General features: G+C 36.4%; 1 protein-coding gene across 5 annotated transcripts in view; it reads right to left on the reverse strand.

Moving 5' to 3' along the window:
- Positions 1 to 14,538, reverse strand: part of PREX2 (phosphatidylinositol-3,4,5-trisphosphate dependent Rac exchange factor 2) — a 173,208-nt gene that overhangs the window by 41,316 nt on the left and 117,354 nt on the right. For all 5 annotated transcript variants that reach the window (XM_086885723.1, XM_086885719.1, XM_023920933.2 and 2 more), the window contains 5 exons: positions 12,188 to 12,229; positions 9,362 to 9,579; positions 6,626 to 6,728; positions 4,942 to 5,085; positions 776 to 890 (listed from right to left, as the gene is read on the reverse strand). In XM_086885723.1, coding sequence (XP_086741849.1) covers positions 776 to 890; positions 4,942 to 5,085; positions 6,626 to 6,728; positions 9,362 to 9,579; positions 12,188 to 12,229 — 622 coding nt within the window. The remainder of the gene's footprint in view (positions 1 to 775; positions 891 to 4,941; positions 5,086 to 6,625; positions 6,729 to 9,361; positions 9,580 to 12,187; positions 12,230 to 14,538) is intronic.

Consider the following 14,538-nt stretch of genomic DNA (forward strand, 5'->3'; position numbering starts at 1 on the left):
GTCCTTGTGAAATGGCATTTCCATCCAATTCAAGAATTTTAGAAGTGAATAGATGTGGTTTTACCACAGTCCTTTACACGCTTCAACTCACGTGGCAAGTAAGAATACTCAAACAGGTATTTTGCACAGACACAGTGGGACACAAGAGTGACCTGTGTACGCATTTTTCTTATTTTACTTCATAATTAATAGATTATTTTTGAAATAATAATAATAAAAATAATAATAGAAATTCTGTCTGTATGTGCAACTCCTTAATGAAATATGTACCAAAATATACAGCTGCATAATTTCTACATATACTGGCAAAGTATGCTCTTTATAATCCATAGCCAGCACTGATGCAGGTATCCAAATATGTCTGTATTCCCATTAGTATGGTGGGGTGTGGGAAGAAAGAGCAGAAAAAGAAAATTGTTTTTCAAGTCCTACTCTGTAGAAATTAGGTAAATATGGTCTATAAAATCAGATCATAATGTGTAGCAATTCTGATTCTCCATTTGTGATCAAGTAGACCTTTCCTTTTCTATATGCATTAGTACAACAACCTGGAGGCAATAACAGCTAAAACTTTCTGGAAAAAACAATTTTGGTAAAATTAACTTAACAGTGCAGAAATCAGAAAAGTCAGAATCATAAATCTTGGGTCTTATTCGATCATGAACCAAAAGCCAACCCCCATACAACACATTTCAGTTCAAAGCTGTGTCACAGAAACTGAATTGAAAACCAAAACTTTGTAAGTTAATTCCAGGAATGTTGGTTTATTACCCACCGTAGTTTCTGGTTATACTGCTTGACTTTTTCTAGTGAGGCAGCATTAATCTGAGCTTGAAATTCTTCCACTGAGACGCTGTCTCTGTAATAGTATCCTTCCATGCTCTCCAGTGCTGTGAAAAGGGAGAGTGGAAAAGAGAAAGATCAGTATTAAATATTTAGTAATTGCCTTCTTTGTAGTTTTGTTCGCACACAAGTGAATTACTTTTTAACCTTGAGGCTGTGACCCTACTGTGAATTGCTGAGCTGTTTCCGTATGTCATCAAATTCGTACAGATCTCTCTTAAAGATTTCATTTACAAAAAAAAATTGTATTTCTTGCCCTGTGGAAAATATAAAGGAGAAGACTAATTTGAGTTCCTTTGCTCTAATTAAAGTATTCCTGCCTTTTGAATGCAAATGCGGGGTTTAATTCTGATGTATCCTGGAAGAAATCAGTAGAATGAACTGGAATAGAGGAAATAAAGGAGCAACATAACTTGTACAGAGGGACACCTAATATCTCCTCATGAAGCCAAATTTTGGGAGATGTGGAGCACCTCACCTAGAGGTTCCTCTAGTTATACCCACTGATAATGTGAATACTTTCTTCTAGGTCAATTAAAGCAAATTTTGCTGGATCTCTGAAAATGGTCTATAAGTTCCTTTTCAAGGTAAGTGAAGTCAAATACTCATCGGTGCCCACCTTTGTGTATTCCTCTCACCAAGCCAAGGATGAATATTGCTACAAGAACTCAGGAACAAAACAAACTTCAATGAAAGGATTCTCATGAAAATTTGGACTGGAAATATTAAGATCTTCACATTAAGATGTCAACCACATTATAACATAAACCCCAACTCTTGGTGAAATATGATTTTTTTGTGGAGAAGGTTTAAAGGCTTTACAACTAAGAACACTGCCACTTTAGTAATCCAAACACATTCTAAGAACTCATCACCCTACCAGAAAATGCAAGCCATAAGCAGAGTTTTCATGGAAACATGCTGCTGCCTTACAGCTTCAGCTGCACTCAGAATATTAATTCTGCTTGTATTGCTTAATATGACCAGTTAATAAATAATTCATTCATTGTGAAAGAACATGCAAATTGCACTCCCCTTCTGTGCTTTCACAGTTTGTAATTATACTTCTGCAAAAAATATTAAGTTTCAGCAGTCAGACTTGATTCTTCCTTGGTTCTAAGTCACACCAGAAAGCTCAAACAAAAATAACCACTGAACACCGGTTATAACAGTACGTTAACACAAATAGAACTGATAATCCCTACTGCTTATGTTACTGTCATGAAGTTGGTTTTATTCAATTAGATTATCCAACCAGGAAACTCAGTCATCTGTGAGGACTGGCAGGAGCAGAGTTCTGTCCCTGTGGAGCCACGCTCACAGGTGCAGGCAGGGACTCACATGCTGTGTGCTTTGTCCCTGCCCTCGCTGAAGGGTTTAACATTTTTCTACCCAGCTTATTAGAAAGTTCTTTTGTAAGGAAGCTTTCCTTACAAACATGTCTTCTGTGGTATTCTTCAATGCAAGATAGGATATTATGGTCTGGAGGCACAGAATAAGTGAATTCCACCTGGAAGAACGGGTGGACTCAAAGGGTGGTAGCTAATGGGGCATGGTCTGCCCAGGGGCCCACTACACACCGAGCACCACAGGTATCTCTGTTTTTCAGTGTCTTTATCACTGACCTGGGGGAGGTAGGACAAGTTGGCAGCTACTGCCAAACTGGGACAAGCAGTGGATTACACCCAAGTGCAGGGCCACATAAAGAGCCAGGCCCTTCACAATGGCACAAGCCAGCATAACGAGACAATCCACACAAATTGAAACAAGAAACATTTCAAGTCAATAGAAAGAAAGAACTTCTTCACTATTAGGGTAGTCAAGTAGAGTAACAGGTTACCCAAGAGGCTGTACAGTCTCTGTCCCTGGGTGCTTGCAAGATCCTACTTGTTAGACACCCAAGTCACCTGGTTTCATGCCACAGCTGTTGCTGCTGAAAGTGGGAGGCTGGAATAGATGGGATGTTTGAATAGACATCCTCCTGAGGTCCCTCCCAATCTGAATTATTCTAAAACTGTATGAAAAATTAAAAAATAATTGTAAAACTATACATAATTAAGACACTATGTAACAATTTCAAGTAACCAGGATTTTCATTTTAAATAGAGTCTTTAAATTTACTGCCGAGATCTTAAGTCTAATGTAGGAAGAAGAGAAATCTAAATGCCAATAGCACTATCTCAACATCCTCAGCCCCAGTCCTGCAAACCAGGATCCTTTTCAATGTATACACCCTTGTGTATGTGGTTGAAACTGTTCTTTACAACTGGAGGCATAGATAATATAGCACGGGCAAACAACAAAAAAACTTCAAAAAATATTATGGTGCCAATCATGTAAATATGTAGACTTCTAATGCTAGGCATGGAGCTATGACACAGAATAGAGAAACACAGAGATAAACACTCTGATGTTCACTGACCCTTGCCTTTGAAGAAGTATTCAAAAACATGATTTTCTATATGTTCCATTTGAAAATACCATAAACCATTGCATTTTAAGCAGGAAACAATTTACCTATATTTATATTGGGGGAGCAAATATTCACAAATGTTCACAAATATTCACAGATAAACTTAAATAAGATATAAGATTTCTACATTAGCAGCTAATAAATTTCAGTTAGAGATGCGAATCTACTGAGTTATTTTGATGGCAGGTCACCCAAACCTCATAGGAAAGTAAAAAACAGAATCCAAATCCACTCATTAAAGAGATAAAAAAAACCCTCAAAAGAATGATTTTAACACTAGGATTTAAAAATTTATCTAGGACTTCTTGTTCTTGGTAACCAATGGACTATTTAAGAGGATGATCCTTAAAAATTAAAGAAATTTGATATGATAAAGAAAGAAGAAATTTTCCTTTCTACTGAAAAATATTAAGCAGATATAAACACTTGAATGGATTCTTATTCTTTTCCTTGAGCTGTCTACAGAGATGCTTATCCTAAGAATCAAATTTTTTTGTGCTATTGGAAACTTAAGTGGAAAACTATTGCTAAATAAATCCTGTAGCACACCGAATCCCCTTCCCAATCTAAAAAAAAATAGTATTTCCAGGAATTCAGCTGAACCAAGGTATTTTCTGTTCTCTCTAAAGTGCTTTTTTTGTCTGCTCTACTGAAATTTGCCTCCTGCTCGGTGTTCTCATTTTTCCCTATGACTGAAATCAATCTGTCCAAAAGAAAACCACCAAAGTACTCATTAGTTTGCTTAAAAATCAAACTCCAAGGATCTTGTTTTTATAAAAATGGTGTATTTTAACTTTATAGTAAGTTCAGCTATTTATTTATGTTTCTGTGCACTATTTACTTATACATCCTCCTTCTCTATCAGAAACCAAGCTCCCCTCTAAAACTTCATTTGTATGCCTGACTTCTGCCTATTCCACACAGACCCTGGAAGCCTTTCACAAGGTGTGGAGTATTTTGAGCTCCCAGTGAAATCAAAGGCAGCTCAGGGCAATCAGCAGCTCACATTCACCATTTCAGTGGAGCAAACTTCACGCTCCTGATGACTGTAATGACACGGCAGCTAACGCGGGCTGCTGTAATTTATGAAGAGTCTGAGCATCAGCGCCACCATTCCTCACTTTGTAATGTTTGCAGAGCAATAAGTACATAAGCCTGAAAATGCTATTTAACTCTTCATAACATTTTCAGGAGACAGAATTCTGAAGGGGATAGCAATTTAGTCCTCAAATATGAAGTAATGGGAAAAGATTACGATTGCATTTGAAAAGCAAAACACTTTTAAGGGCAAGTTTCATGGTCTGACTATTGTCCATTAATGGCTAAGAAGAACACAACAATATTGATAAATGAAGATTCACTCTTTGTGGTTAGAATCATGTAACTGGCATAAAATTGGGAAATTATAACCATGCCTCTATTTTTTGTTACAGACATCAGAATTTCTTCAACTTTTATTTTAATTAAAAGTTCTCAATAAATACCCACATTAAACAACAACTAAATATAAGCACTGTACCCTTATAGCTACAGAGAATTTAAATCAGAGTAAATAAGTGGGAGTTTAAAGAGAGTTAGCTTTTATGTGAAAGAAGCAGGGGAAGGGGAATTTAACCTCAGGTTACCTTGTGAAAAAAGTACTGGATGGATTTTAAATCCTCCTCCATTCTTCAGCCTTTGAGGAAGCTGTTCAAAATGGTAACCATCAAGATAGAAGTAAACCTTCAGTGTTTGTCGGCTTCCTTCTGCTTGGTATGTGATTGGTACATCTAAAAAATACAGTCAGCGTTACTTTCATTGTAAGCAATGACACATTTTTCTCCAGAAACTGTTGCACACAAAATTCATGCAGTTAGATAAAAAAAAAATAAATAAAAAAAAATCACTGCAGACACAACATTCTGTATTTTTCATTATACATTGTTTCCATAGATAAGTTCCAAGTTGAAAACAGTAACAAAAAACCAAAGTGATTTGCATTATTATTATTGCATAGAGTTTGTTTTGGTTTTTTTTTACTGTGAGCATAACTCACATTGTACCTGAATGGTAAAGATTCCAAAGGAACATTTTGCACTACTTATTTTCCCTTATTTTTTATTCAGAATCAAAACCGGAAAAAAATAATTTGCCATTTCTTGACTATTATAAGCATCGTCAGAGTGACTGTGGTGGCTTCATTTAAACCAAAAGAAAATACAGAATTCATTACAACCCTTGAACACATAGAGTTTCTGTTTGTTAGCACAGACACCTCAGTTGAAAGATCCTGCAATATGAACAGCTCATGACAGAGGTATAGCATTAACTCCCCATTAGGAGGCCCTCCTGGAACTGCATTTCCATGCTGTTACCTGCTTTAGCAGGGCTTCTTTTTAAAACACTCTGAGCAGGGGCCTTACTTGAATCAAACCAAAATAACTATGGTCTTACACAGGCTAAATCCTACCTGACTATGAGCCCTGTGCTACTGAATTCTCCTGAGCACAGGCAGCTTTGTGGAGCTTTGTGTCTTCTGGTTTTGGTTATTGCAGAAGTTCTCTCCAGTGTGGTCTTAATCCAGCAAAGGAATTGTTTCAGAAGGGCTTGATGTGAAGCAGACATGCTTTCCTCCCTTCCCAGGGGACTTATGAGACAGGAAAGAAATGAGGCCTTTTTGTTCACTAAACCAAGTTCACTGCAGGAAAATATCTACTGGCCGAGCATATATTTTAATAAAGGAATGGCTGAAAATGAGCAAAGTGTATGAGCAGCAGACTGCAAAGACAGTCCTTTCCTGCTGAGTTGGGCAAGTTTTGTGAGGAAAGGTTCAGGACCCTGATCATCTGCAGCAGCAGGTCTCAGAGAAAGCTTCTTGCCCAATTTTATGTGACCCTAATAGTGCCTGCCCTGTCCTTTCAAGGAACTCTTCAAAAAGTTATTTATTTTCCACACAAAAAAATGAAACATGGCTTCTGCTTCTTCATCTTGTATCAGTTGTATTTCCCTACCAAGACCTTCAAGCTATTTTTACACGTTTCTTCAACAAGGAGCTGGATCTTCCAGGGACTTTCCTGGTGCAGCCACATACTACCAATGGAAAGTTCAGCTAAGCAAACAATTTTTCCCTAAGGTTACTGACATTGTCAGATAATGCTTCTGCATTGTCACCGATGATAGCTGTATTTCAGTACATCTAGGAATATCAGGAGAGCAATACATCTACTTATTCTCCATTTTTCCAAGTTATGTAAGATTCCCTGTGGACGGTAACGTTCTAGGAACAAAAAATGCTACAAAACCAGTAAAACCCAGATATTAATTACTCACTTGCAACTAGTGGTTCTGGCTCTGATTGTCTGAAGTAGAAAGTAACTTTTTCCAAGTCAAACAATGCAACCAATGTATCCTCTAACATAGCTTGTTCATCAGCCTAAAAAAGGAAAAATAAAAAGTGGAAAGGTCATTTCATCCAGATGTTTTCCCAACCAGAAATAATATTAGACAGGACATAAAATTAACTACAGTGTTGCACAACATTTCACTGCTGCAATGAATAACCTGTTTAATTCCTAGATGAGGTAAATATTTTTGTTTCTTTTGGCATTTTCCCTTTTATTACTAGTTCAAGATTATTATTATTATTATTAATGTTATCACATCATAGAGTAAGTTAATGGGTAATTTATTGCTATTATTATTTCTCTTGTCTTTTAATCAAATCATTTTGTCATTATTCTATAAGACACCAGATATTAACACCTTGTCTTGCCACCAGGTCTATCTTGTAAAGCAATAGAAGGAAAAGGTGAAAACTATATTTTTTTCTTTAGCAATCTTCTTTTAAAATTTCCGTAACTTTAGGATTTCACTTATGAACAACATATAAGAGTTTATTGTGTCCACTCTAAGCACCAATAGTTGAACCAGACGCTCAGAGAAATTACAGCTCAGGATGACTTGCACCTCACCTACAGAACTCTAGGCACAAATCAAGTACATACATGTGCCAATATTCTGATTCCCACCTATAGTTCACTCTGTGTATCCCTGAGCTAAAGACACAGTTAAAGAGATCCAGGTTTTCTCAAGATGCTTAACTGAAACTTTGAAAAGGAAAATAGTAATCTACAATTATGGTTATCTTGAGTTAACTATGCAGAGCAATTATAGCTTAAATCAATAATCACTATAAAGTAATTCCATTCATTATACAGCCATCCCCCGGCTCTTTAACAAGGGCCAAAAGGAAATCTGAGGCATGCATTTTTCCCCCTCTTAGAACTGAAACATTAGGATGGCAAAGAATAATAAATAGCTGCCCATAAATTGACAATAAATTATAGTTTACAGAATTATAGAACAGAAGAAAAAAACCCCACGATTTTCCCTGATCTATATAGTGAAATAGCATTCCCCCTTGCACTCGTGAAAAAGCAAATCTGCTAGAAATATCTGGTCTTCTGGTTCAATTTATGAAGTCTATGGACAGAGAGATTTTGTCAGCAGAATAGTCTGAATATCATCAAGCAGCGTGGGAAACTCTTGCACAACTGCTCATTCTTTACTGAACTCTGGCCATAAAGAGTGTAATTTCCTTCAAATACCCTTGTTTAAAATAACATGGATCATTTGTAAGCCAAACAGTGCTGAGAAGGTATTGAAAAAGCTGCATTTAAATACATTTCCCTTGGTTAAGAACAGTTAGGCAGAAAAGACTGAACTTTATTTTCAATTGGACAATGCATACTGCTGATATCTGATTATGTGAAAATAGTTGAGTAGCACAAGTTTTCACTACAAAGGAAATCACTGCAATCTTGAAAGAAAAAAATATCATTATTCAGAGCTTTAAAGACAACAGTTGCTTTGTGATAACATAACAACAAAGCACATGGAAAAACATTAGACAGGCACTAATGGAATTTACTCTTGAACTCTGCACCACCTGGTAGTGTTGCACATTGTCAAAATGTGTCCAGAACTCAAGACATGACTCCAAGCTTGCCAGACAGTGCTTTCTTCACATGGTCTTCATGTGGATAAAGAGTTCCCCTGTTTGTCTGAGGCCCCAATTTTATTTGTCTGTAAGCTGCACACACTCATGCAAACCCAAGCACCACAATTGCCTGTGAGATAGTTGGTCACACTGGCTTAAGTCAGTAGTCTCCAAAAATAGCATAGACTAAGACTTTATGACTGTGATTTAGAAATACCTTTATTTGTATTGGTTTCTTCTGCTTCTAAAGTTTCTTATGTCAAGTTGTCAGCAATTTGCTGCCGAGACAGACAAGGAGAGGAAAGAACATCTTTGATACTAAGAACATCATCTGTTATTTACACAGAGTTTTAATCTAACTGAGCAACTCCAGAGGTAGAGAAGACTGTCATGGAGCAGACTATGCAGACTTTCACAGTTCCTCTGGTTAGCAGGAATCAGTCTAGTGTGAGAAGCATCTTAAATAGCTAAAGAAGCACTTTGGATAACTGAGGATTAAGGGACAACAAAGCCATGTCCCATTTTTAATTGTTTCTTAAGCCATGGCTCTTTGCCAAACCTTGTGAAGAAACAACCGATTTCCAATTGCTCTGACAGGCTACAAGGATTTTCCATAGGACAGGAACAAAACAGACCAGCACATTTACACCTTCAACTACTGTACACCTATAGTTTTTACTGGGAAGGGTGATAAAATTACCTAAACATGGTATTTTATTTATCTTGTATTGTTGCTTATTGAAAAATGAAGTTCTGCTTATCACCTAATAGTACAATCAATCCCAGGGAACAGCTACAACAGCAGTGGGGAGTCAAGGGTAAACTCACTATCTGCTGGCTCAGAGGAAACAGAATTTGAGGAAAACTTATTTCCTGTATCATAATCAAGCATTTCCCAAATCTGTAATTATCTGAACGGTATCTTTTCCAAATAGCAGCTAACTAAGTAGCAAGATAAGCACAAAGGACACAGAAGATCAGATTTACATCTGAGACTATTTAACTGTGTGCCTGGTTCAGGGAATGAAAAGGGTCTCTGACCAAGCAGGACACATGAGGAGCCTTACCAGGTTTGGAGAGAGCAGAGACTGGAAATGAAGGAGAAGACCTGCACTGGCTATCTGTTCCAACCACCTTCTGCTGGCCTCCAGGGTCTCCATTTCATATTCTTTGTTGTTGTCAAACATCTGATTTAAGGCCACCATCAGTTGCTCTGAAAACGCGCAGACTGTGGCCACCAGGCTCTGACAGAAGACCATGTCTCGCCTCAGTTGTATCTCGCTATCTGTGAGGTGTAAAAGCCAAAAGAGGAAAAGCAATATTAAGCAGGAGATTAGTTAACAGCAAACAAACAAGGCTGGAATTCTTTTCCTTTCTCTAAAAACTAGCCATTTTAATGTCAAGCAAATTATACGTTTACAGCCTGATGTTATCCCTAGTTAATAGTACTCCATGACCCAGTTTTCCATTTTCCTCATTAAAATATTATAATTCTAAAATTGCATATGAGTGTATTTAAAATCTGGAATCTAAAGTATTTCTCCATAAACAATGTACATTTCTCTCTAGATTCTAATGTACATGCCATAAATTCTATGTACTTTTGATGTCACAGGACAATGGAGGCGGGCCAGATCTTTTAGCTGCAATGTGAGAGCAAGTTGGGCCCACAAACATTTACTTTCCACCAGGAAGCAAGGACAGTCAGAAGCTCTTAACATGACTTCATCATCTGGTTGACTCCACAGCTACCAGCTGGGGAGGGCAAATGAAGACTGTCTGCTGGAAAGCACAGTATTGCTACCAGAACACAATCTATCCAAATAAAATTTATATAAATGTCAATCTATAAAATAAGTACAGAGCAGCATCACATATCCAGGAAACAGCAGAGATTTATGGTGCCAGGAAAGTCCAGAGCAGGTCTATAGGTAGATAGCTATGGAATATTAGCAGCTGATTTAAATTAGGGACTAGCTAACCTACCAATCTTGTCTGAAGGGCACAAGTATTAGATTAGCTAAAGGTCAAAAGAATTCGAAAGGGAAACATATTCTCAATAAAGAGCAAAACTCTGATGATAAATATTCAGTGCTTCCTTCTTGTCCTCTTTTCTGAAGGTCTTCAAATAATTTTGTCATTATGAGCTGTTAGGCAAACATCAATCACAATGGTACAGGTAGATTTAATCTTTCTCAGAGCAAGAGAAGCAGATCAGGTGATACAGAGGTCTTTCCAAAGCCTAAACTATTTGTCTTTGCTACTAGATTGCTCTGCCTCTAAGAGGCTTAGGTCCTTTTCCAACTTTTCTATGGAGCTGACAAGAATTCTGATAACTGGATAAGTCAGCAGAAATTATTCGGTGCTCACAAAATTACTACCAAATGTAAAAATGTGCTTTTTTGGACTCCAAATATCTCTCAAAGTAACCTCATTCTGTCTATTTTCCTCTGAGATCTTCTTCAGTCTTTTTCTCAGCTTTTGATAATTGTGAGCAGTCTTTTGCTATCATTTCCATTCTATTTGACAGTTTCTCAGAACCTTGGGAATATTTTCCATAAATGATCAAATCATACTGTTTATGCACTGTGACTCAATGCTTCTTTCTTTTTTTTTTTTCTTTTTCTCTTTTTTTTTTTTTTTTTGATTGTTCTCTGTGTCTCTCAAGTTGTGCAAATTTAGAACAGAGAGGATTTTCTTCTTTAAGAACTATATACAACTCCGACTCTCCAACCTTAAAAATCCCCCTGGCTTCTCCATGGTCAAAAATTTTCCAGATTTACGGGAGCACTCAGGATTTGAGCCCAACACACATTGTTTCCTCACTTTGCTGAATTTTATCTCTTTCCTTCTAACAGCAGCTGATTTCCTCTGTATTTCCTGCTTCTGAAGCAGCCCCCCTGTGACTCAAACACATTTCTAAATCTCATTTAATACTACTTGAACATCAGATACTGAATACAAGAGCATTTTGGGGTCCTTCTACAGAAATATTTTTATAAAAAATAAACTAGAGTTTACCAGCTTATAAAACAACATAAATAGGGAAAACTGCTTTTAAAAAATCAAGTCTAGGACATTTTATCAAATCACTTCTTATTCTGAGGAATTACTAAAAACTTTTCTAATATTTTGAAGAAATCTAACAAAAAATATTATAATCCCCTATATAAAATTATTCTTGTGTGTCATAACAGAAATAATTACGTCATGCATTCATATAGTGCTGTAAGATAGTCAAAATAATGAGCTTTTACACTTAAACTGGACTGCCTACTTGAACATGTAGGCACCTAAAAACTGTGGGGGAGCTTGTGGCTGAGATATGATTTTTTAAATACTGATTCAGTGACAGTAATTTCGTAGGCACATGTCCCTGTTTTGTGTAATTTAAGCTGTATGCTGTATGGCATGATAGTAGAATTAATACAGAGAATAATCGGACTCCTTCCAGAAAGGAGGAACTTAAATATTCTCTAAAAAGAGATAAAAGGAAAGGCATGGGTTAAAATAGCAATATAAATCTGGAAACAGATGGGAATGAAAAGAAAAACAGTAAATAAGAAAACGCCCAGAGAAGAAAGATGGCTGAGACACTGTGGAAAAGCTGAGTGTTTAGTACTTTATCTGCCAAGATTTAGAGTAAATGACCAGATAAGGTATTTTGCATTAAAATAAAAAAAAAAGGAATGTGCAGTGTTTGTTAAAAATATCTGAAATTGTGTTCTTCAGGATTCCTTACTCTAAACAGTGGGATGAAGTTGCTGATTACCAGGTTTTATCATATCTGAGATTTTTCCCCTTAATGTAAACACAGAATTTCTATTCAAAAGCAAAAATTATCTCAAACCACCCATATTCACTTCTCTCCCTCCCAAAACAAGCAAAATTACCTGTATATTCTAGAAGTGCCAAGAGTATTCGTGCCTTCACCTCTTAAAGAAAAAGAAGAAAATATTTTGAGGTAATAGTTACAAGTATTTTCATCAACGTAATATTACATTCACAGTTTCTCATTTCATACCAGCTTAACTCCAACTTCTTTCTAGGCAATGCTGATTCATACCTAAAAAAACAGTAATGAGTCTCAACTTCACATTGTTGTACATATGGCTTGATAAAAGCTGGTAGTAATCAAAAGCACTGAGGAAGACACATGAAAAGGCAGCTGCTATCTCAGAGCACATGTGTAGCAGCTCTCCAGGGCAAGTCCATACATGAAGAATTCCAGTCCCAAAACCCTGGAAAACCGAGTTTTCAGTTGATTTTCCAGTTTTCATTGATTTCCACATTACCTTAATTCTTTCTTCTCCTTCTCATGTACTCTTTGTTCATACCCAAAAATCTCAAATTATCGCCATTTTAATGCAAACCAAAGCATTTAGGAAAAATACAACAGCATTTTCACTTAACTTCCAGCCTTCAGAATTTTATTTTGCTTCAAAAAAAGGTCTTTTGACTTAACAATCTATGAAGTAAAAAAAAAATAAATAAATCTTTACACTCACAAAAATGTGGGTTTATCTCTCTTTATACTTCCCCCCCACATCTTTTATGTTTTCCTTGGAGGGAGCTGCTTTTCAAAGGCTGCAGGCAGGCTGAAGGAAGTGTAATTTATGACCAGAGCACAAATTTAAATGTGTTTACCAGTGCTCTAAGAAGCAGGAAGGTTAAAATCCACCATAACCTTAGAGAGTGCCCAACTTTGAGCACATCGCTTGTCCTACAGGTACTACTTGGAGGAACACACACACGCTTTCACTTCTTTCCAAACCTTCTTTCACACACCCAAGTTTCTCTGCAGTCCTATTCAAAGCCCTGTTCAGTGCACAAGCAGGGCTGAAATTGGCTATATGGACAATAAGATCATTTGGTAACGTTTCCCCCTACACCGTTACTGCCACAAATACAAACACCCAAACATTAAAAATTATTAGTTATTCCTAAAAATTTCTGGTTCTAGGCCTTTGCCTTAGCCTCTTGTCTTTTGAAAAAGAAAACAGAGATTAATAACCTGGCGTCTTGGAGTCTAAATGTAACTTAATAACAGAAAATAGAGTGTAGAGAAATAGGGCTTTTATCTGAATAACTCAGATACATCGAGGCTATTACTTGCATCTTGTTTTAGATAAGATTAGTTGGACCTCTGAATTCAAAACAATTTGAAGTATCTATAAATAATGATTTCCTGCTTATGGGGAAATCACAGGACACTGCAACTCTCTTTTATCACTTCTATAAGTCTTCTGTGCTTCAAAATATACCCACAGGCAAAAGAGCGTTTTTAAATTATTTTCTACTTACCTGGGGTTATAAGTGAACCTTGGATGTCAATCATTTGCTTTTCAACAAATACCAAATGATATGGAAGTTCTCACTCCCTCTTGATACATGTTTATGGAAAAGAATAATTCCCTAGCAGTTTCTATTAAATTCTGATTTGCAATGCAAGATGCCTTCAGTTTCTTTTATTTTTAAATATTCTTTTGTACTTTATTTTAAAAACCCCACATTAATCTGCTATTCTGATCTTTGCCAGGAAAGGCAAGATTTTAGTTTTATTTTGTTTTTCACACCTGAAAATATTTCAAAATGATAGATTTTGCTCTGCATGGTTTATAATTTAAATTGACACACATTTTTTTATGCCTTCAATAACTGAAAGGCTCTGTCACACCTCACTCCTAATTTAAAATAGATACAAACTTTCTCAGTTGCATCATATTTCCTGTTTAAACTTAAAATTATGCTGCTAGAAAAACAACTGCACTTCCTCATGTAATTAAATGACTAGCTGGCTAGAAATCTGGCTTGCTCTAGAACACCTCTTCTTTTGATCAAAATCTTACTTAGCTTTTCTACAGGAATATTTCTACAGAAAATTTAAGCTGAAGGACCTGTAGAAAAAAAGGTGATTCAAAACAATTTATTAATTTTTCACTCAGTGACAGCCACCATTAAACTAAAAGGAGTATTCTTAGTATTGGAGAGCCAACCCACTGTGATTAACTCCAAAAAGGAGACATTTCTGTGGTTGTTTTTATAATTTCCTAACCCAGGGTCTGAAAATATGATGTATCTCAAATCAGAAATGCCAAGTCAGAGAGGGAAGAGTTTGTTTGACTTGGCTGGCTGGTTTTTGAAATATTATAATAATAAAACTTATCACAAAGTTCTTTCCCATTGGTCTGATATTTAACAGATTCTTTAAGGGACACTGTAACAACTAGCCCACAAGCAGAAG

Source organism: Cyanistes caeruleus, chromosome 1 (genome assembly GCF_971803275.1).
Source record: "Cyanistes caeruleus chromosome 1, bCyaCae1.hap1.1, whole genome shotgun sequence".
Lineage (NCBI taxonomy): Eukaryota > Metazoa > Chordata > Aves > Passeriformes > Paridae > Cyanistes > Cyanistes caeruleus.